The sequence below is a fragment of the Myxocyprinus asiaticus genome, chromosome 30 (genome assembly GCF_019703515.2).
Source record: "Myxocyprinus asiaticus isolate MX2 ecotype Aquarium Trade chromosome 30, UBuf_Myxa_2, whole genome shotgun sequence".
NCBI lineage: Eukaryota > Metazoa > Chordata > Actinopteri > Cypriniformes > Catostomidae > Myxocyprinus > Myxocyprinus asiaticus.
The window spans coordinates 17079827-17107350 of record NC_059373.1 but is presented as its reverse complement, the minus strand read 5'-3'; the positions used below and the strand labels follow the sequence as shown (position 1 = coordinate 17107350).

The following is a 27524-nucleotide window of genomic DNA, read 5'->3' as shown; positions in this document are numbered from 1 at the left end:
GTGCTTTAACCACTGGAGTCTTATGGATTACTTTTTGAGCTTTAAAATGTTGGCACCCATTCACTTGCATTGTATGGACCAAAAGAGCTGAGAAATTCTTCTAAAAACCTACATTTGAGTTCAGCAGATGAATTTGACACTTAACTTGGATGTTTACATGGATTTATACAGTTAATCAGCCCTAAATACCTCCGATAGTTTCCAGTACACCCGCGAGGGAACGGGGTAAATGCGAAAAATACTGCTCATAACATGCGGGATAAGGGACAAAGCGCACTGATATATCGCTGCACTGATTTAAAAATGTACACTTAAAAACTGATGTCACAAGAGCCCATATTTACAGAATCACCCGGAAAATGACCATCACCATGACACAGAAAAGCTCGCATTATCATTAGATCCACAACTTATCTCAGTGTGCTGCCTTAAGTTGGATCTGCTATTTTAATCTTGAAATATCCGCTTGTCTTGGTGTTAGATGAATGCATTGCTAGATGAAACTATTCTTTTTTCACTGTGCGGAGTGAAGAAAATGTTTCACTTAGTTTGAAGAGCTTGATGCTGCAGCAGTGATGGACTCGGTTTGAGTGACAGTCTGTGACAGCGCGCACAGCTGAACTTCCGCTATCGTAAAAGTCCCATTCAATAATCTCTCAATAAATTATGCATTAATTAAAATTAAACCCAGTAATGTAACAACAAGAATGCCACCCATTGTAACAGAGTAAAAGTGTTGTTTTTGTTTTGTTTTTTTTTTGTTTTTTTTTTCAATTTATTTGAGTGAGATTAAAAACCTACTTTAAAAGTAAACATTTTTACGTTAATACCCACCTCTGATGGTGACTAAGGCTAACATTCTGCCTAACCTCTTTTTTTGTGTTCCACAAAAGAAAGAAAAAAACAATACAGGATTAGAGCAATATGAAGGTAAGTAAATAATGACATTTTCGGGTAAACTATGCTTTTAAGGTAAACTTTAAATCTTTGGTAAACAACAGACACATTCAATATCACTAAATATTTTCTGAATTCAGTTAATTCATGACTAAAGTTAAGTATGGTTCAAGTTGTCAAACATTCAGATGTCCTATTTTTGTAAAAAAAAAAAAATAAATAAATAAAAAAAAACTTTTATGGCCCAGAAATTAACCCTGCACCAAACAAATCCAGCCTCGACGATTTATTATTGCTTAATAATAGACACATAACAAGTCATCAGTGGTTATTACATTTTGCAGCCCATCATATCCTGTTTCCAGTGATTTATCCACTTAATTTAGTAGCCTGATATGAAATGGAAATATGATGTGATATGGTTATTCAATACATATTACAGATTTAATACACATTTATAATATGCAATTGGTTTTTATTCCATTTCTCAGCCATTATATCCTGTTTCCAGTGAGTTATCCACCTTATAACACAGATAATACAGTAGCATTATATGAAATGGAAATATTCTGTGATATTCTTATTAATTATTTATTACACATTTATAACATATCTTTGGTGGTTATTTCATTACTCAGCCCATCATATCCACTATTCCCAGTGATTTATAATCCCAGGTACCTAATATGAATTGGAAACCAGCTATAAACCTCCCCCAGAGCCAAGTGCAATGAGTTAGAGATGAATACACTGAAAGAGTGAAGTCAAGGGAAGGGCATAAATGGACAGGTTGAATTGTGAATGATCACAATAGACCAGTGGCTTGAGCACTTGGGCTTTGACTTGGTGCCAGGCTGCTCACTTCTTGATTTATTTTGTTTTCCCTGGATGCTGGGCCACAGAGAGGTATAAGTGTGCCAGGCTGGCTGCTTCACTCACAGGCATCCGCTACAGCTAACTTCAATACACAACAACAAAGTTAAGACTGTGAGCTTCAAATTCTGCCTTAAAACTGGCTGATGCTGGTGTTTTTATGACTAATAGCTGTAATTGCTGCTAGTAATGAGAAGCTGGAAAATAGAGTGCAAACAAATTGAATGAGAGGGACCATAATGCCACAGTCTACCACAGGAACAGCTAAAAATACACATGCATTGCAAAGTTATTTTAGGACTATGAGAAGATACAGAGACTCAGCCTGAGCTTTTATCTTTTGGACTGCCATCATTACTTATGCTACAATTGCCATTCATTGGGACTAGGAAGTTCAACCTTGTCTGTGATTAATACCTTGTCTGAGCATAATTACTAAGTAACTAGATAAATAAGTTATCAAAGCATGTCCGATAAGATACAGCTTGTATGTTTCAGTGAAAACATGCAGTTGTTACATAATGTGTGTATTTTTTCAATATTAAAATACTTTCTCCTGTAACAACTTAGTATGCAAAGACAGATAACCACAATAAGTAACCTATTCATAGGTTGATTCTATGATTTAAAAAAAGTGTAAACTCTGTGACACTGTAGTGTTATCAAATCATTGCCATGATTTCCTAAAGCTGAAGTATGTATTTCTGTGACACTAGTGCCAACTCGTTTTTTTATTATGGAGGCAGATGGATTCGTCTTTAAATACAAGTCCAGACGTAAATTGTGTTTTACACTGAATTCTCTTTTATTTTTTATGCCAATATTAAACAAATTACAATTTTAGAAATGTGTGAGTGTGTGTGTGTGTGTGTGTGTGTGTGTGAGAGAGAGAGACAGACATCTTATTTGTACAGGAATTTTGCCCTTCTGTCCTTCTGAGTGGCAAACTTCTCAGTGACCCTATTATTGAAGTCAGGAATGCTTTTGATATGTTTTTTTTTCTCCATGGAGAGCATAGCCAGAGGATTCAGAATTTCACACAGTCAATTATCTTTGATTAAATGTGCCTATTCTTATCCACCTCTTCATTGTGCTTTCTTACCCCGATTCTGTGGCCTTCGTCCAGTTGCGTAGCTATGTTGACTCTGCCAAGGATTGCTAGCTTGACACTATTGTCCATATGTGCTCTTGTAGACTCATGTTTCTCCGTCCTCTCTGATAAATGTTTTAGGTCCCTTAATCCTAAAACAGTCCATGCTCCATCTGTCCCCATCGTTTTAAAAAGTAGACATGGGAAGCAAAATAAGGCATTTGCATGACTACATCCTGCTAGCCAAGCCTTTCTGCTGTACCAAGTACGGGAGAAGCATTGTGTGTACGTTTTGCTCTTTTCTCTAGCCTGTTGTTTGATGTTGATATCAGGCTGATCTGGGCCAAGCTCTTTTACCCGTAGTTTCTCCACCAAAGTTCTCCTCTCAAATGGATTTTGCTGAAGAGATCTTATTGAATTTGGGGGCAGACTGGGCAGCTGAGATCCTGCTCCTGTGGCAGAAACTGTCAGTCATCCAATGAGACGATGGTGAGAGGGAACGTCTGCGCATGCTTGGGGCGCTTCTCTCAGCGCCCCTCAGGCCATAATATCGAGGCCGCTGATTGGCTAAATTTATTTAGCACATGTGAATATCTTGTGTCAGCATTGGTTGGCACTGCTCCACCGAGGGGAGCTGGAAAAAGCGCCCCAAGCATACGCAGTCGGTGGTGGTCGGGACTCTTGATGAGAGAAGGGATGAAAAGGAAGCTAATTTTCCCCCACATAATGATTTATATTTTATATATTACACGTTATTATGCATTTTAAACACACATTTACTTAAAATAAATAAAAATAAAAAAAATACTTTAAAAATGTTTATTTAAAAAAAATCACTTTCCACCAGGTGGGGCGGTGCCCCAGCGCCCCCTATGGACCAGCCGCCACTGCCGAATACGTTCCTAGTCTGCTGTTGATCGAACCATCATTAAAGTCCCACACCCAACTCATGCCATTGGTTGAGCAACATTGTTGGGGTGGGTCTTAGCGGGTCACTCAAAACAAACACAGAAATGTCATAGTTACACAGAGACAAAGCGTTTACAGTTTTCAAGAAAATTAACCTCTGAATGACTTACTTATAGTTTTCTCTGCTGATTAAGCTGTGATAGAAGGAAGTACTTTGACACTGAAAAAGTTACATCAGCTTTAAGTATCCTGACCAGCCTGACATCGCAACATTGGCTAAACCAATGCAGGTAGTTTGAAATGGAACTATACGTTTGTACAACCAATGGAAGACAGGGTGAATGTTCGGGAAACCCCTCTTAAAACTGTCATAATATTTGCAATTTAATTTGGTGATGACAGTGGTTCAGAAATTATACACGTCACATTCAAGGTGATATTTCTATCTAATCTGACCCTTTAAACGATATACTATTTAACTATATACTATATATGTAAAGTGCTTTAGCTGTTGTAACCTAAGCCTAATTAAGTTGGGGTGATTCAGTCTAATTCATGTTTTTTGTATACCAGTTAAATAATGTTTTTGAATACCAGGTACATTTTAATATTACCACATTAAGCATATTTTTAGGTTATCTGAAAATAAATAAATAATAATAATTACAGTGTACTTCTTAGCAGGGACTTAAGCAGGTGTGGATTGCAGGGGATTCGGCTACCTAATTCAACAACAGATGTTCATGCAATGAACTTCATCATGGTCTGCATGAAGTCTTTCCTCGCTGTTGGGCTAATACTGTTATTATCTTGTGAAATGGAACTCTCACCAATGCTGCAAACTGAAGAACAGAGTAAAAGCGAGAGAGGAAAGTACATGGTATAATTTAAAGTGAAAAAGGGCATGATAGCATTTTATAATTTTTGTTTTAAATCAAAGACACACTTATAAACAATGAAACTATGAGGGTGAGTAAATGACAGAATGTTCCCCTCAAAGCTTTATTTATTTTATTTTTTTTTGTAAATGGAAATGCAACATCTGAACCTATGCTGCAATTTGCACATTTACCACAAGATGTCAGTAACTCAATCTAGACAAGTGAGAGAGAGAGAGAGAGAGAGAGAGAGAGAGAAAGAGAGACCTGTGGCTTCCTTCTTGGCAGAAAACACTGCACAGCAACAGACCAGATAGCTGCTCCTTTACATCAACTAAATACAGATAAAATGTAGTCTCACACTGTATTGCTCCCTTTCTCTGCCTCTTCATAAAAAATAAAAAATAAAAAAAACAACAACACTTGGTATATGAAACACCTTTCAAGAAGCCACAACACATGACATGTCACTCTCCTCCTCCAGGGCTTTGGGATATAATGGAGTGGCAGCCTGTCTCCTGCACCTAAAATCGATACTAGTAACCTAAGGTTGAATGAATTTCACCATGGATTCCTTGATGTGTAATGACAGAGACCGAGTAAAGGGGAGAGGTTAGTTTGTGGGTTCTACAGCCTCTTATATGTTGAACTTGGCTATGGTGAAGGCTATAGTTGCAAAATGTAGATTTACAGTAAAAAAAAAAAAGGACTTATATATTGATCTGTTTCTCACCCACACCTATCATATCACTTCTGAAGATATGCATTAAACCACTGGAGTCGTATTAATTACTTTAATGCTGTCTTTTTGTGCTTTTTGGAACTTCTGATTTCTGGTCACCATTCACTTGCATTGTATAAACCTACAGAGCTGAGTTTGGAGCCTGGCTTGTTTGGAGCATTTGTTTTCAGAAGCTGCCGCATTTCCTCCCTTAGTTCGGTTTATTTAGGCATATATGAACACAGCAATCACACTCAGATCCACACCAAAACAATCGGTCCGAGACCGCCTGAACGAGGTGGTCTCGGACCGATTGCAAATGAACTCTGGAGTGGTTCGCTTGTGGTGAGAATGCAAACCGACCCAACAGAACAATGAACAAAACAATATCCCTATAAAAACCATGAACATAACTGAGGGATCTTTGGAGAAGACATCTGTAGATCAGCACTTCTCTGTAATTCATCATCAAAATGTGGATAGAGCCTTTTGGTGACTACATTAGATATAATCACATGTTTAAAATAGGAGCTGTTTTATAATTCCTGAGGTAATTTTTGTACAGTCGTTTCTCTCCTTTGGATAGCGGCAGAACACGAGTAGGACGGCGTTAGCAACATTTTGACAAATAAAAAACATTTTCACGCAGCTTTACTCTGCTGTTTGTGTGTGTGTGCATGTGTGTACGTGCGAACAGGCATGTTTCAATGGAGAAATAATGCAAAAGCAACTAATTATGGATAAAAAAAAAAACATGACGAAAACTGTACAACTCATATCCATCCGAGTGACAGATCATTTGTATTTGGAGCACAACCTCTAACTGGCGATGCTCGAAAATTCTGTCAAATTGTAATGGTTGACAAATTTTTTTACTGGCATATAATTTTAACCGGTATATCAATGGATGAGCTTAATCCTGGAACAGCGAATAGTGACCAGTAAGGGGACAGCTTGCTCACATGTGACTTTTATTGACATAGTTTTGGTCCGTTTTGAAATGTTGCCTTGTGAAAGCGAAAGAAAATGCAACATTGTAACAATTTAGTCCCCGTTTCGGAACAAAGCAAACAGTTTACAGGTCTAAAAACGCCCTAAACTACCATCTGTCTGCTCCACCACAGACAGCTTCCCTTTGAAATAAAGAGAAAGATCTTCAGTGTTACTTTAAATCACCATTTTTACAACCAGTGGACATGAAGTGATGAGCAGGCAGGCTAGAATGCAAGCTTTTATAACCAGCACACACTTCTTGTATTTGCGTAACAGGAAAGAGCATCTCATGCATATATATATATATATATATATATATATATATATATATATATAAAGACACAAGGTTAAATTAAAGCTAATCACCTCTGATTTTCACATTCCATCCAGTACAGTGATCCTCCGCAACTCTCGGCGGACACCTCGATCAGACACCAAAACAAATGGCAAATGATTTATGGCGATGGGTAGCTTTGAGTGACAGGACGGGGATGAATAATTGCTGGTGGCTGCTCTTGCTTCCTCTGTCCCAACCCCGCTACATGCTGATGACTAATTACATCGCTAACTCCACGGGCTAAGCTTCTGCAATTACACCTGGCTTCACTCAGGGGGTCTCTTTCACACTCTGACACACATAATGTCACCCACCATTACTACATGAACCGCTCACAGCCCAGCAGCCACATGTATGAATGCTTTCTGAGAACAGAAGGAGGAGGATGTGAGAAAGAGAGGAGAGAGATAAAAAGAGAATAAAATACAGGATATAGTATTTCAAAGTGAAGGTGAAACGGAGCACAGTGGTAAGATACAAGACAATTACTGATAGAGAAGAGAGATTCTAAGAACATATACTACATACCGTATATACACACACTGAGTGCATATACTGAGAAATCAGCTGTATATGAATATTTCTATTGGTCAGGCCAATATTGGCAAGGCCAATTTATTGGCAAATTAATATTTGGCATTTTGAGATTATCGGCAACGCCCAAAAAGTGCCTTATTGGGCAATTAACCCTTGTGTAGTCTTAACATTCTGTATACTCCCCTTGTCCTAAGGGTAAAAAATGACCCACCTTCACCAAACCCCTAAAATAAAGCAGCTTGATTGAATTTTAAACCCCAAATCTAGTTTGCATGAAGAAACAACCTGTCATTCATCACAAACTTTGTGAATATGTGGGTTTTACCTCTTCACAGTGCAGAAAGTCTCCATTTAATCAGTGGACACCACTCGTTTTTATTACAACACACCTGTCATAATTGTTTTCTTTACTAAAGTAGAGGTTTATTATTATTATTATTATTATTATTGCTAAATGTACTGCATAGGTGTAAACATTAATTGTTTAGCAAGAGATAGCACTTGTATAGCCTAAGAAAGTAGCAGAAATGTGCAGAAAGTAGTTTTGAATGCATTTTATTGAAGGGAAACAATAACAGTCTTGAACTTTTTTGGCAACATAGTGATATATTCTTATGTACTGTACAATGAGGAATTCAACTACAAAATACTAGTCTTCTCCCATTTTTCGAACCATTGCCCCCACCCACAAGGTGTATAAACAACAACAATAAATAAGAATAAAATAAGATAATAGATACAAAACAAAAACGTGAAGAACATAAATCAATCAACTCTAATTAGCACATGTAGGACAGTATGCAAGTGTGTGCGCATGGACTTTGCAGATGTATTTCTCACATGTGTAGCACATAGTATTTGTTTTACAGTCTTTCTTTGAGGGGCAGAATTGGCATTTCCTCCTCTTGCCTGCCCCAGTTGCAGCCTCAGGTGGATCAGGACAAGATTCAGCCCCCTGAACAGCTTTCACAAGTGCTGCAGAGGCTGCTGTGTGGGGGAGGTGCTCCCTTCTTTGAATGTGTGGGGTTACGAGTGCCTTTCCCAGCTGCTCCAGGAACACCCTCCTCTTGTTCCGCTTATCAGGCATCCAGGTAGGGTTGATCTTGTTCCATATCATGAAGGCATTGTATGAGGACACATCAATGATGTTATGGAAGATGACCAGGGGCCAGCGGGCAGTCATCCTCCTGCAGCTGTAAGTTCCAATCACCTTGTCCAGGTTGTCCACGCCTCCTTTGTTGTGGTTGTAGTCCAGGATGATAGCTGGCTTCCTGTCCTCACGATCACTGATCTCAGCCGTTTTGTGCAGTGTGCTCAGGAGGACCATATTCTTGTTCCTCTTTGGAAGGTAAGAAACTAGAGTGGTGGTGGGGGTGAAGGCAAACTTTGATGAGAAGGCCTCTCTCCCCCTTGTTGCGAGGAGTGCAGGGGGAGCTCAGGCTTGTTCTTTCTAACTGTGCCAACCATGGTGATCTTCTTTAGGAGCTGCTGGCTGAGTTCATAAGAGGTGAAGAAATTGTCACACGTGACATTGTGCCCCCTCAGTCCATTTGTCACATCAAGCACAATCCGCATCACCTAGTTCTTCTCCGGGCCACCACTGGTCGGATTCCCTGTGTAGACTTGCATCTTCCAAGCGTAGCTGGATTGTGCATCACAGGCCACCCATATCTTGATGCCATACTTTGCTGGCTTGCTGGGCATATACTGCCAGAAAGGACAGCGACGTTTTGACAAAAGAGATTACTATCAGTAATTAGTATCAGTGTCACAGAAAACAATCACATAAATCAATGATATTACAGCAATACATAATAAAATTAACAGTGAAAATCACTTACATTACAGATATGAAAATAAAAATGTACCTCTGAATGGAACCAGTTGCTCATCCACTGTTAGTTCAGGCCCAGGGTTGTAGAGGCATGGCAGACGCTCCACCCACTTCTCCCAGACCTCTCTTATGGCCGCCAGTTTGTCTCTCACACATCTTGCAGATCTTGACTCATGGTTATCAAATCGTAGCATTCTTGAGAAAGTGTGAAAGACTTTCAGTGGCATCGTGGCACGGAAAATCGCCCTTCCACTCTCTGCATCCCAGAGACTACATGTAGCCTCGCCTCAGGACCTATACACACCCACTAAGATTAGCAGCCCTATGTAGCCACGCAGGTCAATCTCATCCATCCTTTTCCAGTTGTCTCCATATTTACGGATACCCTCCAAATTTGTCATCTCTAGGATTATTTTTTCAATGGCTGGTGTGATGAACATGTAGAATGTTGAGGTGATGTCCTGGGCATGGGCAACTGCATGTCTTGTGGGCCCTGGGGTCATCCTTATGACATTTTGTGCTGCCATCCTGCCCTGGTTGTCACATGGTGACAAGGACTATGTTATTTTGCTGTTCTTTGACAAAAATATCTCTCTTTCAGCTTGGGGGATTTCTTCTTCATCTGAAGATGATGCATCGTGCTCTGGGTTGTATTCTTCCCCATCTTCTTCTTCAGATACCTCCTCCTCTTCTAAATCATTGTTCTCTTGTTCCTCCTGGACATCTGAAAAAATCAGATCTACAACCTGTTGGGCACTGAAATGTGCACTCATGGCTTCAGCAAAGAGAGAACTGGGGGTACTGTCATTTGCAGCACCTTTATAGCCTCTGACTGCATTCCCCATTAGTAAACAATGCTTTCAAGAAATGTTTATTTTGTCTGAAATTTAGTTCTCAATTTCTCTTTGTGGTTTTTGTGGTGTGTAAATTATTTTATAACTGGGTCAAAAATGACCCTAAGACAATATTTGTACCCTGGTGGTGTACAGCTTTCATGGAAATATGAACAAAGGCAATGTTTCACTTTTTCTAATGTTGGGGTCACTGTAGGAAAAGTCATCAAATTTCAAGTTGAAAAAAATTCATTTACCTGGTTCCCTATCTGTCACTCACTCGATATTGTGTCGATGTAGTGACACTAGGGGTCACTCTTGGGAGCCCGAGACACCTCTGGTATTTGATAAAAGGCCAATGAAAATTGGCAAGTGGTATTTGCATGCCACTCCCCCGGACATCCCCGCAACCACTCATTCAGATTTTCTCTTCGGAGCCGAACGGTCATTCTCACTGTGCTGAATTCTCACGACTGTTCATTCACCTCTGCTGGATCTGATGGTGCATTTCAGCGGCTTCTCCCTCCTCTGCACTGATGCACTGCAGAGAATGCCCCTGGGCGCTTCGGCAGAAAAAAGAGAGTATATTTTCCTGAAAGAGTATATTTCTCTAAAAGAGCGGCACACACGGAACGTCTTTTTAAAGACGCATCTTTTTAAAGATGCCTTTCCGATTGTGTGTTATTCTTCGTTGCGATCGTTACCTCTCAACTTCAGACGGTCACGATCGCTGTCTTACGTGTCTGGGCGCGACCCACATGGAGGCAGCGTTCGTGGATGGTTCATGTTCTCACTGCGAGAACATGACCATGGCAACATTGTGGTTATGGCTTGCTTTCTTAAGAAAGCAAGCCACCCCAGCGGCTCCCCGCCTCGGTCCTTCTACCTATGGGTTTGAGGCCAGTGCAGCTAGCACTGGGGGAGATTTGGGGACCCCATTAGGTCCGCCTCTGCCAGGTATCCCCCCGCGGACCTCCCATTCCCCAGCACGCTCGTCTGCCCCAGTCGGGCTTCCAGATGAGTCCGCCGGCTCGTCTCACGGCGATTTTGACCTCTTGTTCGGAGCCCGCAAAGCTGATGAGCTCTCGAGCGCAGCATCGGAGAGCGGGCTTGTCCAGTCGGACACAGAAGCCTAAGCTGGGCTCCCCCCTTCGGGGATGATTGCCCAGTCACAGGCTGATGCAGAGATGACGGACATGCTTTCCCGGGCGGCCGCGAGTGTCGGGCTAGAGTGGAACCCTCCGCAGTCCCCTGAACCCTCGCGGCTCGATGATTGGTTCCTGGGCTTGCGGCGCTGCTCAAAGCAGCCGCGCCCCACTCCAGTGCCTTTCTTCCCGGAAGTGCAAGAGGAGCTGACAAAATCGTGGGAGGCACCTTTTACTGCCCGGTCCCGATTTCTCAGTTCCCCCGCCCTCACTACCCTCGATGGCGGGGCGGCCAGGGGCTATACAGCGATTCCCCCAGTGGATAAGGCGCTCGCGGTGCACCTATGCCCGCAGAGCGCCACCACCTGGTGCGGACGCCCAAAGCTCCCGTCCAAGCCCTGTAGGTTCACATCGTCCCTGTGGACAAGCTGCCTCTGCCCTGCATGCCATGGCTCTCCTGCAGGTCAACCAAGCCAAGGCGCTAAAAGAACTGCACGAGGGTATTACCACACCAGATCTGATGCAGGAACTGTGCTCGGTGACTGATCTTGCTCTCTGAGCGATAAAGGTCACGGCGCGGTCTCTCGGGCAGACGATGTCCACATTAGTGGTCCAAGAGCGCTAACTTTGGCTCAACCTGGTCGAGATGGGTGAGACCAACAAGAAACATTTCCTTGCTGCCCCCATCTCCCAGGCTGGCCTATTCTGTGACACCGTCGAGGACTTTGCCCAGCAGTTCTCGACGGTGAAACAGCAGACGGAGGCTTTCCGGCATATCCTGCCCCGGTGCGGCTCAAGATCCCGCACCCCATCTGCTTGTCGCCAAGGGCATCCCCCTGCGGTGACTACACCGGCTCCGCCGCAGCCCACCCCTTCGGCCCGGCCCCGGTGTTGAGCCCACTGCAGGAAGCAGATGCCACCCGTCTCACAGCCGGCCACCAAGAACCCACAAAGGTCGTCAAAGTGCCCCTGAGATGGGTGACCCAGGGTCGATGAAACCCACTGCATTGGAGCTGGTAGTAAGACCACTCCATCCCCCGGTGGAGGGCCAGGTGGAGAATCTTTTGTTGCCTTTTCATTTGATTTCGCCACATGCCCATTGGCTGCGGTACCCAACAGTTCAGCAAAAGAGCGGTTTCCTCCTTCCCTGGGTCACATACCCGGTGTGCACGGTCTTCATCATGACCACCATCCACATTTTTTTTTCCCGTGCAGGATTGGCGCTCCAGCGGCAGTCTCCCCGCCCCTGCACGCCCAGCTGTGGCACACATCTGTCCCCGATGTGACAGTCTCCACGGGTTGCAAGGACAGGCTTCTTACTCCCCCGTCCCAGGCTGTTCTGGGGGTGGTCACAAGGAGCCAGGTAAGTGCTTCGATGTCCCTAGACTCAGCACGGCCACGACATGGTGTGGCACCTCGAGCTCCGCCCCACCCCGCCGTGAGGCCCCACCTGCCGGTACGTCCGATGACGTTGTCCCTTTGGTCCCCCTCGCGCGGCACTTGGATGCGTGGCTCGCGCTTTCCAATCCGTCGCGATGGCTGGTCCGGACCGTCTGACTCGGCTACGTGATTCAGTTCGCCAGCTGTCTGCTCAGGTTCAGCAGTATCCATTTCACCTTGGTGAAGGACGAAAACGCTGCTACCTTGCGCGCGAAGATCGCCACCCTCCAACGGAAGGGTGTGATAGAACCTGTCCTTCAGGCCGAGATGAAGAAGGGGTTTTACAGCCCCTACATCATTGTACCGGAAAAAGGCGGTGGGTTGCGGCCAATCTTGGACCTGCGAGTACTGAACCAGGCTTTACACAGACTCCTGTTCAAGATGCTGATGCAAAAATGCATTCTGACGAGCGTCCAGCATCAAGATTGGTTCGCGGCGGTAGACCTGAAGGACGCATACTTTCACGTCTCGATTCTACCTTGACACAGACCCTTCCTGTGGTTTGCATTCGAGGGTCAGGCATAAGTACAAGGTCCTCCATTACGGCCTGTCCTTGTCCCCTCGCAGAGGCAGCTCTTTCCCTGTTAAGGGAAGTGGGCATTCGCATTCTCAACTATCTCGACGATTGGCTAATCCTAGCTCACTCTCGGGACACGTTGTGTGCACACAGGGACTTGGTGCCCTCACACCTCAGCCGATTAGGGCTTCGGGACAACTGGGAAAAGAGCAAGCTCCTCCCGGTTCAGAGCATCTCTTTTCTCGGTTTGGAGTTGGACTCAGTCATTGACAGCGCGCCTCACGAATGAGCGCACACAGACGGTGCTGACCTGTTTGAAGGCATTCAAACAGAAAACAGCGGTTCCACTGAAACTCTTTCAGAGGCTCCTGAGGCATATGGCATCCTCAGCGGTGGCCATCCCTCTCGGGTTGAGGCATATGAGACCGCTTCAGCACTGGCTTCAAACTTGAGTCCCGAGATGGGCATGGCGCATCTGTAATGTCTCTTCAGCCCTTGGACCGACCTCTCATTTCTACGGGCAGGTGTTCCCCTAGAGCAGGTCTCCGGGCACGTCGTGGTCACGACAGAAACCTCCTGGCTGGGGCGCTGCTTGCAATGGGCACGCAGCCGCCGGCTTATGGATGGGCCCGCGGCTGCATTGGCACATCAACTGCCTCGAGTAGTTGACAATTCTGCTCGCCCTGCGGATGTTCCAGCCATTGATCCAGGGCAGGCACGTGTTAGTTCGGACAGACAACACGGCAACGGTAGCATATGTCAACCGCCAAGGCGGTCTGCACTCTCGTTGTATGTCACAACTCCCCGCCGTCTCCTCCTCTGGAGTCAGCAGCACTTCAAGTCACTGCGAGCCACTCATATCCCGGGTGACCTCAACACTGCAGCAGACGCACTGTCACGGCAGGTTACCCTCAGGGGAGAGTGAAGACTCCACCCTCAGGTGGTCCAGCTGATTTGGAGTCGATTTGGACAGGCACAGGTAGACCTGTTTGCCTCCCAAGAATCCTCCCACTGCCCGCTCTGGTACGCCTTGACCGAGGCACCTCTCGGCATAGACGTGCTGGCACACAGCTGGCCTCCTGGCCTACACAAATATGCGTTTCCCCCAGTGAGCCTACTTGCACAGACTCTGTGCAAGGTCAGTGAGGACGAGGAGCAGGTCATCCTGGTAGCACCCTACTGGCCTGCCCTGACGTGTTTCTCGGACCTCACGCTCCTCGCGACAGCCCCCCCCCAGCGAATTCCCCTGAAAAAGGACCTTCTTTCTCAGGGATGGGGCACCATCTGGCACCCGTGACCAGACCTCTGGAATCTCCATGTCTGGCCCCAGGACAGGACGCGGAAGACCTAAGTGGTCTACCACCCGCGGTGGTAGACATGATCACTCAGGCTAGGGCCCCCTCAACGATGCGCCTGTATGCCTTTAAGTGGCATCTGTTCGCTAAGTGGTGCTCTTCCTGACGGAAAGACCCCCAGAGATGCGCAGTCGGATCGGTGCTTTCCTTCCTGCAGGAGAGGTTGGAAGGGCGGCTATCCCCTTCCGCCTTGAAGGTGTACGTTGCTGCTATAGCAGCACACCACAACACAGTGGACAGTAAGTCCTTAGGGAAGCACGACCTGATCATCAGGTTCCTGAGAGGAGCCAGGAGGCTGAACCCCTCCAGACCGTGTCTCGTTCCCTCATGGGACCTCTCTGTATTTCTTCAGGGTCTACAGAGAGCCCCCTTTGAGCCTTTGCAGTCAGCTGAGCTTAAGGCACACTCCTTGAAGACTGCCCTCCTGACTGTGCTCACTTCCATCAAGAGGGTAGGAGACCTGAGAGCGTTCTCTGTCAGCGAAACGTGCCTGGAGTTCGGTCCGGGCTACTCTCACGTGATCTTGAGACCCTGACCAGGCTATGTGCCCAAGGTTCCCATGACCCCTTTTAGGGACCAGGTGGTGAACCTGCGAGCGCTGCCCCAAGAGGAGGCAGACCCAGCCCTGTCGTTGCTGTGTCCGGTGCTCGCTTTACGCGTCTACTTGGATCGCACGCAGAGCTTTAGGATCTCTGAGCAGCTCTTTTTCTGCTTTGGTGCACAGCGGAAAGGAAGTGCTGTCTCCAAGCAGAGGATCACCCACTGGCTCATTGACACCATAGCTATGGCATATCACGCCCAGGATGTGCCGCCCCTGGTAGGGCTACGAGCCCATTCTACCAGGGGTGTAGCGGCCTCCTGGGCCCTGGTCAGGGGGCCTCTCTAACAGACATTTGCAGAGCAGCGAGCTGGGCAACACCCAACACCTTTGCAAGGTTGCAGGAATTTTGAGTAAATTAATATTTCATTTTAACCGAGCAATTTTGTGTACATCTTATTTGCTATCATTAAATTGTAGTACATATTGTTTGTTTGTTGTTGTTGTTGTTGTTTTAATATAATGGATAATGTACAGTCTGTCGATCGTTATTGTGATATTTTATCCCCTTGAAAGGGTTTATTTTACTATAAAGACCAGCTGACTGTACATTATCAAGTTTATTACATGGCTCCCTATCAACTAAATAAATAAATGGACATGAAACACTGAGTTACATTGACATTATGTTATTATTTGAAAGAAAGTGTCTGTGGAGTCTCACAAAACAGCTGATTTCCACCTGCAATTTGCAACGGAGTTCTGTTGACCATCTGACTCCTCATTATTCCACTTACTACAAGACTACTTGCTAAACAAATAATATATAGGCATATAATATAGAATAGAGATTATTTAATTAGCTTACTTAAAGAGATCACAGAATGATATGAAGTAGAAATATAAATGTACCCCCTGATAAATTATCAGACCTCTGGATAGTGTGGTTGGCCGATCAGAATAAAATATTCCAGAGAGCTGTGTAATAATAGCCAATGGCCACCTCACTCTCTGGATGTTGGCATCAGCCTTTAAAAACCCACATCAGTCGGACACTATGAGATTTGTATGCTTTTTTGCATGGAATACCAGAAGTTTGTGCAATTACAGTTTGAGAGGATATGCTTCATTTTCTGCCAGCCAAATGGTCATTTAAACATATCTAGAATTTGTTTTAATACATCTATGAATATTCAGCAGAGCTGCAAATATTTTAGATGGATCTGCACATTTCACAATTAATCACTGATACCTTCAGATGTCTTGCAGGGTGTGGCCCAGACCCTGGCATTGTTAGTTTATAATTAATTTACACATCGCTCTTTGTAGAGACCCCTCCAGGTCAAATTAATAATCATTACTGATGTTAAATCAGGACAGAAGGTATCTATCACCCATCAAGACCTAAGGCAAGAGTGTCCATACATCTGTAAAGAAACACTCAGGCAAAGAATGGAATTAAGAGCAAACAAATGAGTTCTGCATAAAAACACTAACACAGCACAACAATTTATATAGATCAATACACTAAAAAAAATGTTTATAGTCAGGTAATCCAAGAAAATGTGCTTCATGTGGCAACATCTGAATAAACTAGTTTTATTCAAGTAAGCAATATTATTTAATATGACTGATCAGGAAGGAATAGCTACTTAAGGTACCAACTGCTCACTTTTTACAGCGTAAATTCTGTATGCTTGGACACAGAAGCCTTGGGGGGATTTCTACTTGCAAATTTGCAAGTAGGAATTAAACCTGATTAATCAAAATCATCAAATATGGACAGAAACCGTACATTAGGTATATAAACACATTTAAAGTGTAAGAGGCTATTATACACAACTGTGTCAGATACCTAAGGACTGTAGTGACTATAAAAGGGTAATCATTTTCTCCCTTCAAAGAGCCAAGAGAAGGAGAGAGAGAAGCTGAGAGTGAAAGAGGGCGCAATCCCTAATCGCAGTGCATAATTTAAGAGGGCTGAATAGCAACATGTAATTTTTCGGTGATGCCAGCTAGCATGGCGATGTGAGAAACAAATGTAATGCCTGCAGAATCCTGCATTATTTACTTCTTCAACTGTTTAATTAAGCTCTGTCATTATTCCTCCATCTGCATGAGAGCAAGAAAGAGGAGGAATGAGGGAAGGAAATCAGAGAAGAAATTAATGCCTACTAGAGAAAATCGCTCCCTTGTATAAGGTGAAAACAAAAGCATTTAGATGAATAAATTCCTAGTCATCTAGTCTTCTGTTGCTGCATGTCTTTCTACTAGCCCAGGTGATAGATGAGTCTACAACAGACTGTTTTGGTTTCATTTGGTTTCTTTTTCTGCCTAACAAATTAAAAAATGAATAAATACACCTGTAAGAGACTTGAAATACTACCTTTCATGACCAGACCCAAAATTCCAATTAATTGTATTTGTTTGTAAAGCAGGATAAAAACACATTTATAAACATCTTAAACCTTGTCACCAACATAACAAACAAAACACAGCATTTATGGACTTCATTTAGCTGGAATTATACTACTAGCCAAGATAAAGTGAAGACAGTGAAGTAAAGAAAATTACATTTTGCAAGGCTCCATTTAAACCTAGTATTAAGATGTGTTTTGGGAGATCCGATCACAAATGGACAGGTGAGACACATCACCATTTACTGTTCACCTGGTCATTTCATTTCGGATTTCAAGGGGAGAGTATCCAATTTAGTGGCGACATCAATCACTACGTCAGTGTGTTACTGCAAAAACAAAAGAAAAAGTCGCAAAATAAAGTGTGAAAAAAGCAGTTCACCACTTCTCCCTATTATATTTGCATTTAATCTAAGCAAAAACCTAACGTTTAGAGCAGAATTCTCCAATATTTTAGTGGATTACCTGTATTAACTGAGCTTCAGCTGTGTGTGCTTCTAATCTGTGTCAATGCTTGTTGATATCAGGCACAATTTAGATGTATTTGCTTTTTCAAAATTTCAGATCGGACGTTATTACCTTTAAACCGTACATAACAGGCAAAGTTTAAACTCCTGTTTTCACATCGGTTGATTGAAAGGTGAGTAGGCCGTGCTTTGCTGCGGTTCAAACTTATTTTAAAGGATTAGCATTTACAATACAAATATACGGTCACATGCATTTTTGACCACATTCGACCACCTCAGTTGTGGTTGAAGTGGACAAATCTCAGAAAGTTTTCGACCACATTTACACCTGTATTTAGCATCACCCCCTTTAAAATGGATCATCCGAAAACTTTTCTTAATATCACATGTAATAGAAGTCTATAGGTATTCAAATGACCATCACAAGATAAAATGTGGATGCCTTTGTGTATGTTCATGCACATACATGGCAGTGCATGGCAATGACGCTGTGTTCCTGGCAAACATATTCCAACATATAATTATATTCTAACATTGCTTTTCCTTTTGTCTCACTTTATGTTGAGGGTAGCTTCTGGAGAGATACAGTCTCCCAGTGCATCATCATGCTGATACACAGTGAAATGTAAGCAATTCCCAGAGGAAGCAATATTTATGAGCTGTGAACCGTGTGGTTCTATGTGGAAACATGTTCCAGAGATGCAATGTTTTGTCTGGAATATCTGATGTCTTTATTATGGTCTTGTCCATTAGTTTGTCCATAAGCTAAAGTTATCACTGTAGAGTAAGTCTCAGCCTCAGACAGCTATTCCCTAAACAATCCACAGTCCGTTCACTGACAGTCTAATGCATATTGCACACAAAACTATAAAGCACTTTATCAAACTGATTTGCTGGATTTACTGTCCACTTGGAAACCAAGTCATGATATAAAGTACCAGGTTGATACAAGAAACTCTTCTGAAGAAGAACTAATCACTGGATTTGCCAGGATAGTGGCATCAGACATAAGATGTTATCTTGATATCCAGAAGTATCTGCACTCAATACCTTTGCACTTATTATTGTGGTTTAATCTACTTCAGATAAACCCAACCAAAAATAAAAAAATAAAAATAACATAAAAGCAAAGCAAACTGTGGTTGGTCACTTTAAACTTCCTAACTAAGTGAGCGGCTTTTGGCCCAAATAAACTACCATGTCAACAAGACTTCATGTCGTAGTCAAGAGTCTGACTAGTACAATACTGTACATTCTATATATATATATATATATATATATATATATATATATACTTTTTTATATATATTTTAATTTTTAATTTTTATTGAATAATGTGTATCTATATAGTATCTATATAGTAAAAAAAAAACAAAAAAACAAAAAAAAAAACAAAAACAGCATATTGTATACTGTACAGTGTATGTTATTATTTGTATATTGTTGAGTGTAATTATGTGTATAACAGATGTTTAAATTGTGTTGTGTTAATTTGATGTTTTAAGTTGTGTAATTATGTATAACAGATGCTTAAATTGTGTTGTGTTAATTTGATGTTTTAAGTTGAGTTTAATTATGTATAACAGATGTTTAAATTGCGTTGTGTTAATTTGATGTTATTGTAAATTGGTATATGTCTCATCACTGTCACGACTGCTATGTTGATCGGTACTGCACCCAAGAATTTCACACACCATTGCACTTGTGTATATGGCTGTGTGACAATAAAGTGATTTGATTTGATTTGATTTTGATTTGATTTGACTATGTGTGACTACTGTGGAGTGGACCTGCAGACTGTTCTTAAAAAGTTGTTTTAGTACAAGAAATGATTTTTTACTCTTCCAAAGTATTTCATTTTAATGGTTCTTTTTATATACATGTGTATATATAGCTTTATATGGCTGTGAGTTGACTGTGAAGGACTGAGGAGTGTATAAAACAATAGCCAAGCTAGGAAAAAAGAGCTTAATTTGTTTTAGTGTAATTATCCAGGGAGAGTTCATGGCAGCGCTTTAATTTGGCATCATAGTCAAGCTGCCATGCTATCTGGCTTACAGGCACACCGTAAATTACACTCAGCACATTCCTCCGTCCTTTCATGATCAAATGTGTGTATGTGTAGGAGAACCCAGCCATTAGCGGTTTTAACCACCATGCAATCCACGCAATTGCGTGGTGCCCCTGGCCCACCTCAGTAGGAAAGCTCCACAAATACCGCTTGAGGGGTGACATGATGTTCTGGGTACACGTGCGAATACGCTGTTGTCAGCGTTCTTAGAGCGGTTCACGTTATACGTCCACCGGGTTCGGGTCAGTTTTTCAAGTAGGACTTTGGGTTCGGGTTTGTAATTTATGAAAAAAATATACAGGACTTCCCAACTTGTTTCGGCCATGAGTTAGGGGCTGTTCACACCGAAAACGTTTTTGTCTGCTCTGTTTTTCCATTGTTTTCCTATGTAAACATGCACTGGACAAACGTCCTTGACTGCTGCACCGTGTCTTACTGTTTCTTCAGTGTCTCAAGCAGGACCTGCACATATTTAGACACTGTGTCAAGTTAAAAATATCTTCAGGTCTCAAAAACGCATGTCGAGAAATTTTTGAACAAGTTCAGGTTGCAAAGAGGTGACTGTTACAATGTTTAACATTATTTCAGATTATTCTGCACCAAGCAAAGTTTCAGCATCTCATAAACGGCAATATTTTTTTCCTTCTGCTCTAGTGTGCTGTAGGGCTGCCATGCCTTGTATGTTTACTGTTACCATTACGAATGTTGCCTACAATGTGTCATGTTTATTCTGTTGGTTCATGTTTTTCATGTCTTTTATTTTGAAAATCTAGTTCTTGTTTCATGTCATGTGGTCCCCTGGTCATGTGATTTCATGTTTCTCTCCATGTTCATGTGTCTTGTTTTCATTGGTTTATTGTCTAGTTATCTTGTTGTCAGTTCTGTCTTTTCATTGGTTAACTCGTTTGTTTTGTTACCCTTGTCCATGTATTAAAGCCTCATGTTTGCCATTGTCAGGTATTGTGTGTTGAATGTAACTTTGGTTATGTTTTCAAGTTTATGTCAAGTCAAGTTTAAGTCAAGTTCATGTTTAAATTTGTAGTTAGGGTTTTTGGATTTCACTTTTGTTAATACATTTGCACTTGGGTTCTTTACTTCATCATCATCGTCTTCATCATTGCCAGTGCCAGCACCAACGTTACAGACGTTACACAATGCTTACAGAAAATACAGCCTTTTGCAACATGATGAACAATACTGGACAACAATGAATAATTGTTGGGTTATAATAATAATAAATAACAACTGAATTCCAAAATGTTAGTGAGTGAAGTAGTAGGTTTTGCGCACCCTGTTCATAAAAAATAAAAAATAAAAAAAGTGTTTTGTAAAAATATATGTAGGTAAATATTGCTTTTTTATCACTGCATTGTCGAAAAAAACTGGAAAACATGCATTAATTATTTTGAACTAGAATTTTAAACATTTTGAATGTACTTGGCAACAACAACTGATAGGATGAATTTCAAATTATGATTTAAAATCAGTTTTATGTAATTTTTTTAGCAAAATTTGCAAAATGGGGCCCCGGGTTGGTCGGTTGCTTGGGGCCTCAGAAATCGTTAACCCACCCCTGAACCCAGCGGTTCAGTTCTCTGTATTTCATTCTCCCATTAAATCTCTTCTGATACCGTTATTATATACCTGGATGCTTGTAATGTAGTTCCACATATGCATATACAGTATACAACATTATAAGTGTCATTATAAACAGCACCCACCTCGTCCTGAAGTTAGCTGGATGAGGGTGTCCATCATAGAGGGATAAAAAGTCATAGTCCTCCTCCACAGCGAATGACTGAAAGACTATTTGAATTCGGTTGACCTCCTCTGCTACAATAACCCATGTACAGTTTGCCCCATTCTGATATCCATATGGAAAACCAGGACTTTCAATGGTCCCATTTCTCCCTTTTAAAGTTCCACCACATGTATATATGAAACCTGTAAAAGAAAGAGAGAAAGGTGTTCATTGGAATCAGCAGTGCATGACAAAATTGATATGCTCCAGTTCAATCATATTGAGAAATTTAAAGATTCCCACAGCAATGCCATTTTCATTCCAAACTAGTATATAACAGAAATGTCATAATGAGCTCCATACAAAGACAATAAATACATAAATCATGAAATCATAAAGAAACCACATCTAACACAAAGACTTAGCAGGAAGCCACAATTAGACTCAGCATGCCAAAACTGTTAGTAACAAATCTATGGAAATTCATGTTGGTCTGAATCCAAATCAGAGAGGACACTGCTACCTAAAAGCTAAACAGGCACAAGGATTGCCGCCACTTGTGCATTGCCGATGCAACCATTTGGCTAATGCTTGATCTTATTTAATGCTTTATGCAGGCAGCAAACATTTTTTTCTTTTCATCCTTAAAATAAAACTTGATGAAAATGAAAAAAATAATAATAAATAAATAATACATAAAATAAATTACTTTCAACTATCAAAAGTTAGTCCGTCAGTTTTAGAATTCTGACAGGCCTGACATAGCAACATTGGTGCAAATAATGGTGTAAATTTGGATCAGAAGCGTTTGGGAATCCCTTGAAATCAGAGATTATTTTTGCAAGTCAGTTTGGTGACATATTGTCCCAATGAAATCCAAGTGAAGCAAAACATGAATTGTATAGCATCGCTGTTCCAAAATATGCCCTGAATGTTGTCCAGTGTTCTAAGTACAGGCAGAGTCACTGTAAATTGATACTAGAGGCACCATTTGGGATTCCTCAGCAAAACCCTCTGGAGATCCTCCAGACACCCTTTAACCTTATGCAACCCCACAGCCACATGGGTGTGCATTGTGTTTTGGCTTAATATAATATGTATAATTTCATTTCATTTAATCCAACTGATCTCAGTTCAGGACATCGGTAAAGCGATAAAAGTAACATGTTACGTAATCAGATTACTTTTTCAAGTAACAAGTAACACAATATTTTCTTTTTATTTTAGACCATAATATCTGAGTTATTTTATAAAATAAGTAACGTGCATTTGTACACCTCCCCTTTCCCCGTATTGTGATAAATCAGGAGTAAAAGTGTGCAAACTTCGAGGATGGGCATGATGGGCATTGTAGTTCTAGAGAGTGGGAGGCTTACTAGAGATGTTCAGTGAAGTTGTAGAATATGTGTGCATGATGGGCATTGTAGTGTGCGCCTGATGGGTATTGTAGTTCTAGAGAATATGAGCCATGCTTATCAGAGATGGGCAGAGCACAAGTCTTCTTTTAGCCCACCCTGAGATTTATGTTTTATAAATGGCAAAATATTGCTGGTAAAGGAATGTAATTCTGAATGCTTTAGTGGAATCCAGTTGTACTAATCATTTGCAGTGATGGATTTTTTTGTGCACTGAAGCTTAAATGAGCAGCCATAAACTTTGCCATTGCCATGATAATCACAGCAAGAGTTAAGAAATGTGTTCTCATAAGGCAAAATTTTGTCAAAAATGTAACATTCGGGTAAGTGATTGATTCATGTAGGCTGCATTTAAAAGTGTGTAAACACACATTTTTGTGGTATAATATAGCACAGGCATAAGCCAAAGAAGTCTTCCCATGGCCACGGCATGACTATACAGATACATACAATGTGGAATGATCACTGACTGTTTGTGCATCTGAATTGCTTTGTTTTAAAGCTGCCTGTAACTTCTTATCTAGGATCAGTTTGCATCTGAACTGCTCTGTGTTAAATCATTTAACATTCAACATTCAGTTGAGTGAAACGCGATTGATTCATGTGTTAATACACACTGCATTAAAAAAATCAGTAAACGCATTTAGGCAGAGGGATTATAAGACTAGTCTTCCACTGGCCACTGCATGATATACAAAGTGAAATACTTGCTCAGTTCACTGATGAACTGCTCCGTGATACAGCTCCCCTTAACTGGGAGAATGGGATGAGAAAAGCTGACTCTGGATCAGCAGCTGCGACCAAAATACTACATGGTTTGTGTGCGCAGAAATTTTTTTCTTAATTTCTTAAAATATTTGACATTTTTGTTCTATAATATACAAGTGATTTGATTTGTGAAACATAAAGTTTTGAAGACATTTTGGTAGCATTAAAAACGATTCCATTCAAGTTGTATCAACATGCGCATTTGCAGTTGTATGCGATCAACCAGTGGCGTCTGCACACACCGTGGATCAGCTCAAAACAAGCTGCACTGAGATGACTTAAGTGAAAAATATTCATTTATTCATGGGACTTATTCCTTGAACATATTAGGTTGGCATTCCCCACTGAATTTTATCCAGACTTCTGAAAAACATCTCGAGTTGACTCTGGCATTGTCGATGGGCACAGCACATGATGACATATATGATGCAGGTTCAAGTGTTGGACTTTGCTGCTTTAGGTAAGACAGTGGTTATTCTTCATTATTCATGTTGGCTGCCATGTCGATGTTAAAACAAATCATTTAGCAAATCATGCTAAACAACATTGTTTAGAATTTTGTTTTTACATGAGTATTGTACAGTAGCTAGCATGACCTGTAATGTCTCTACATATCTCTTGTATTTGTATTGAATGCACAGCAGAAGAGAGAGTGGCAGTGAGAAAAAAGTAACACAAAAGTAGTGTAACGCTTTACTTCCATAAAGGAGTAATGCAATATTCTAACAAGTTACTTTTAAAAGTATCATTACCCAACACTGTCAAAGGGTGCATCCAAAAGCTGGAAAACATTGCTTTCAGAGGTTGCACATGGAGTTTGAATGAAAATAAGGTGCATTTCAAACTGTTCTGAGACCACTGGAGTCAGTTCTTGCAGGAACTAAGAGTACGTTTCTCAGAGAACTGAAAGGGTGTCTGGAGGATCTTCAGAGGGTTCCACCAGTGTGGCAGCTGAGAAAACCTAAATAAGTGGTTCTCAACTGGTGATGCTTCAGGACCCATAATTTACAGTGGACATCAAAAGGCGACTTCACACACTAAAAAAACAACCTGTATTTAATATAGCCTTCTTTGCATTTTCTTTTATCTTGCATAGTTTAGTTCATGGTTTTCAAGTAAAAGGGCATGCATCAAGTGACATTTTGTTGTTGATGTCAATGACAAAAGATACAGTAAGTTTTTGAAAGTTGATGAGCATATTTATGAGCCTATTACATGTATTATCCAGTTCAAGATAAATTATCAAACATAAATTACACTGGAAAAAACTATCGTCCATAATTTGTCCATAAGTCTTGGAGGTCAAGACATTAAAGCCCTTTATGAACCTATATATTTACAGTGCAAGCCATATAATTATAGTATTTTGTTATGAAAAACAAAAAAACAAAACAAAATAATAGCCAAAATAGATTTAGATACTTTATCCACAACTGCCACAAAGTTGTAATAAAAATTAAATGAGGTCTGGAAGAGCCCACCAACATAGATTATTAAATATAACATTACCCTCAACACATTGCCCTAAATGGTACCTTGAGAATATTTTAGTTTTTATAGTGTAGATTTAAGAGTTTTAAAATTCAGGATTGGCCTTATAGTCAGAATGCACAAAGTACAGTTATTGCAGTTTCACTGGCCATTGTGGGACAGTGGCTCATTTTGTTTCACAGGCTTTCAGCAGAATTCAATATCATATTGAGTTAAGGAAATCTTGTTTGTATAATTAAAGCAATCTTAAATTAGAAGCTACTGTGATAAGCACAATAAACATTCCATATTATAAACTAATACACCCCTCCTGTGTAGACGGCATCCAAGGGATTACTTTACATCATTAAAAAATTTATTGCTACCCTTAATGAAGAGAGTTAAATTGGAGTCAGACCCAATTTTATGATCATATGTGATGGTAAGATTGCAGCTTTTATTCAAAACAAAATACTCTGTTTAGAGCCGCGGTCACACAGAAAACAGGTGCCATGGCAGCAGCCAGGCAATGTATTAGTATCCCTTTGAGCTTTGTAAGTTGTAATTCATTGCCAAATTGTGAGAGGAATTGATCTGGATAGGTATCAAATGGATCGCCATTTTGCCCTCCCTCACCCATGAATTCAACACAGGAGTATCTCGAGCAACCCAATTCCTTGAACCCAATCTGAAGCAGTTTTATCAAGTACTACAACACAAAACCTGGGCTGATGGCATCAGTTTGGAAGTCTTTCTAGATCTAATCAACAGTGAGCTGGGACAATAATTTGGAGAATTTGTGGGAATGTGGCCACTATAAACCGCATTCATCCAGTGTTTGACATCACCACCCCATGCTCTGCTGGAGCATTATTTTGCTAACATCTGTAAAATTTCCTAGGCTGTCTGCGTCTATCAATCTATGGTTTAAGGCAACAAATCCATAGGAGTGCATGTGTGTCTGCTCATGGAGAGTGATAATGAAAGGGGAGGATAAGGTATTTCGGGCAGATTGTTAGTATCTAGAAATCTACTCTGGCCCTGGGCTATACAGTAGACTGTCATAATTGTCACTGTTCATGACTGTGACGAGGAGGAGGGAGTGGCCGGGCCGTGAGGATGCAAGCCTGGCGCCGAGTTTCCCCAGTCAGCGGGAGAGAGAGGTAAGGAGGATCTGGAGACGCCAGAGAGAGAGAGAGAGGGAGAGAGAGAGATGCACACAGCTCCGAGTGTCTCTCTCTCTTTCTCCCTGGCGTCTCCAGCTCCTCCTTATCTCTCTCTCCCACTGATTTGGGCAGCTCATCGCCAGGCATGCATCCTTACGGCGCAGTCACGCCCTCCTCCTTGTCACAATGACATGTCAACTGTATGTCAATGACTGAGTTTTAGTTAGAAACAGGAATAGTAATTTCAGATTTTCACAGATTTCAGTGAGTTATTTATATAGCAGTGTCAGAAATTCAGGGCCATTTTCAGGCACATTTATATGAGCATTTTTTTTTCTCTCACATTATAAAACTATACCACATGGATGACAAATACCTCTGAACTGAATCAGTCAATAAACTGACTCAATAAATTCTCAATATGAACAATTATGGCTGTTACCTATAAAAGCACATCAATATCAAATACAAAATTAGCTGTGCAGTATTGTGCAAGACTATAACACAATAAATGCCCCTGCTAGAATACATTAATACAGCTCTCTGTCTATACTGTCACGTTTCATGTGTAAGCATAGGAGTTTTTTGATAACTTATTTATTTATATATATATATATATATATATATATATATATATATATATATATATATATATATATATATATATATATATATATATATAAATAAAATTAAAAAAAATTAAAATAAAAAAAAAAGTGTAGCTGCTTCATGTCAGCTACACACTCAAAGGTACTCACCTCTGAGACACACAGATAACTAACAGTTAGTTACAGGTCTAATGATGGGTTGTATTGACTAGAATAGAATATTATGAAATCAAATGTTAGATAACAGGAGAATCCACTACAGGGGCATTTTGCCTTGAGCTCTGGTTAATTGCATATGCTGCTATCAAAACTTGCAAGAGTTAGAATGATTTTGATTCACAAGCAAAAAAAAAATAAATAAATAAATTAAAAAAAAAAACTTATTTTTCCGTTGTAAACAAGTTCTGATGTTTAGCTTTGGACATTGTGGTCTCTTTAGCAACTTGGTTTCTCTTTCTTTTTTTTTCTTTTTTTTTGTCAAGTCTATTCATTATCTTCTTACAC

The 27524-nt window shown here is 41.2% G+C and overlaps 1 protein-coding gene across 2 annotated transcripts in view; it reads right to left on the bottom strand.

The window, feature by feature from the left end:
• The window catches only part of csmd3b (CUB and Sushi multiple domains 3b), a 715228-nt gene that overhangs the window by 549236 nt on the left and 138468 nt on the right, over positions 1-27524 (bottom strand). For both annotated transcript variants that reach the window (XM_051664389.1, XM_051664390.1), the window contains exon 2: positions 21574-21796. In XM_051664389.1, coding sequence (XP_051520349.1) covers positions 21574-21796 — 223 coding nt within the window. The remainder of the gene's footprint in view (positions 1-21573; positions 21797-27524) is intronic.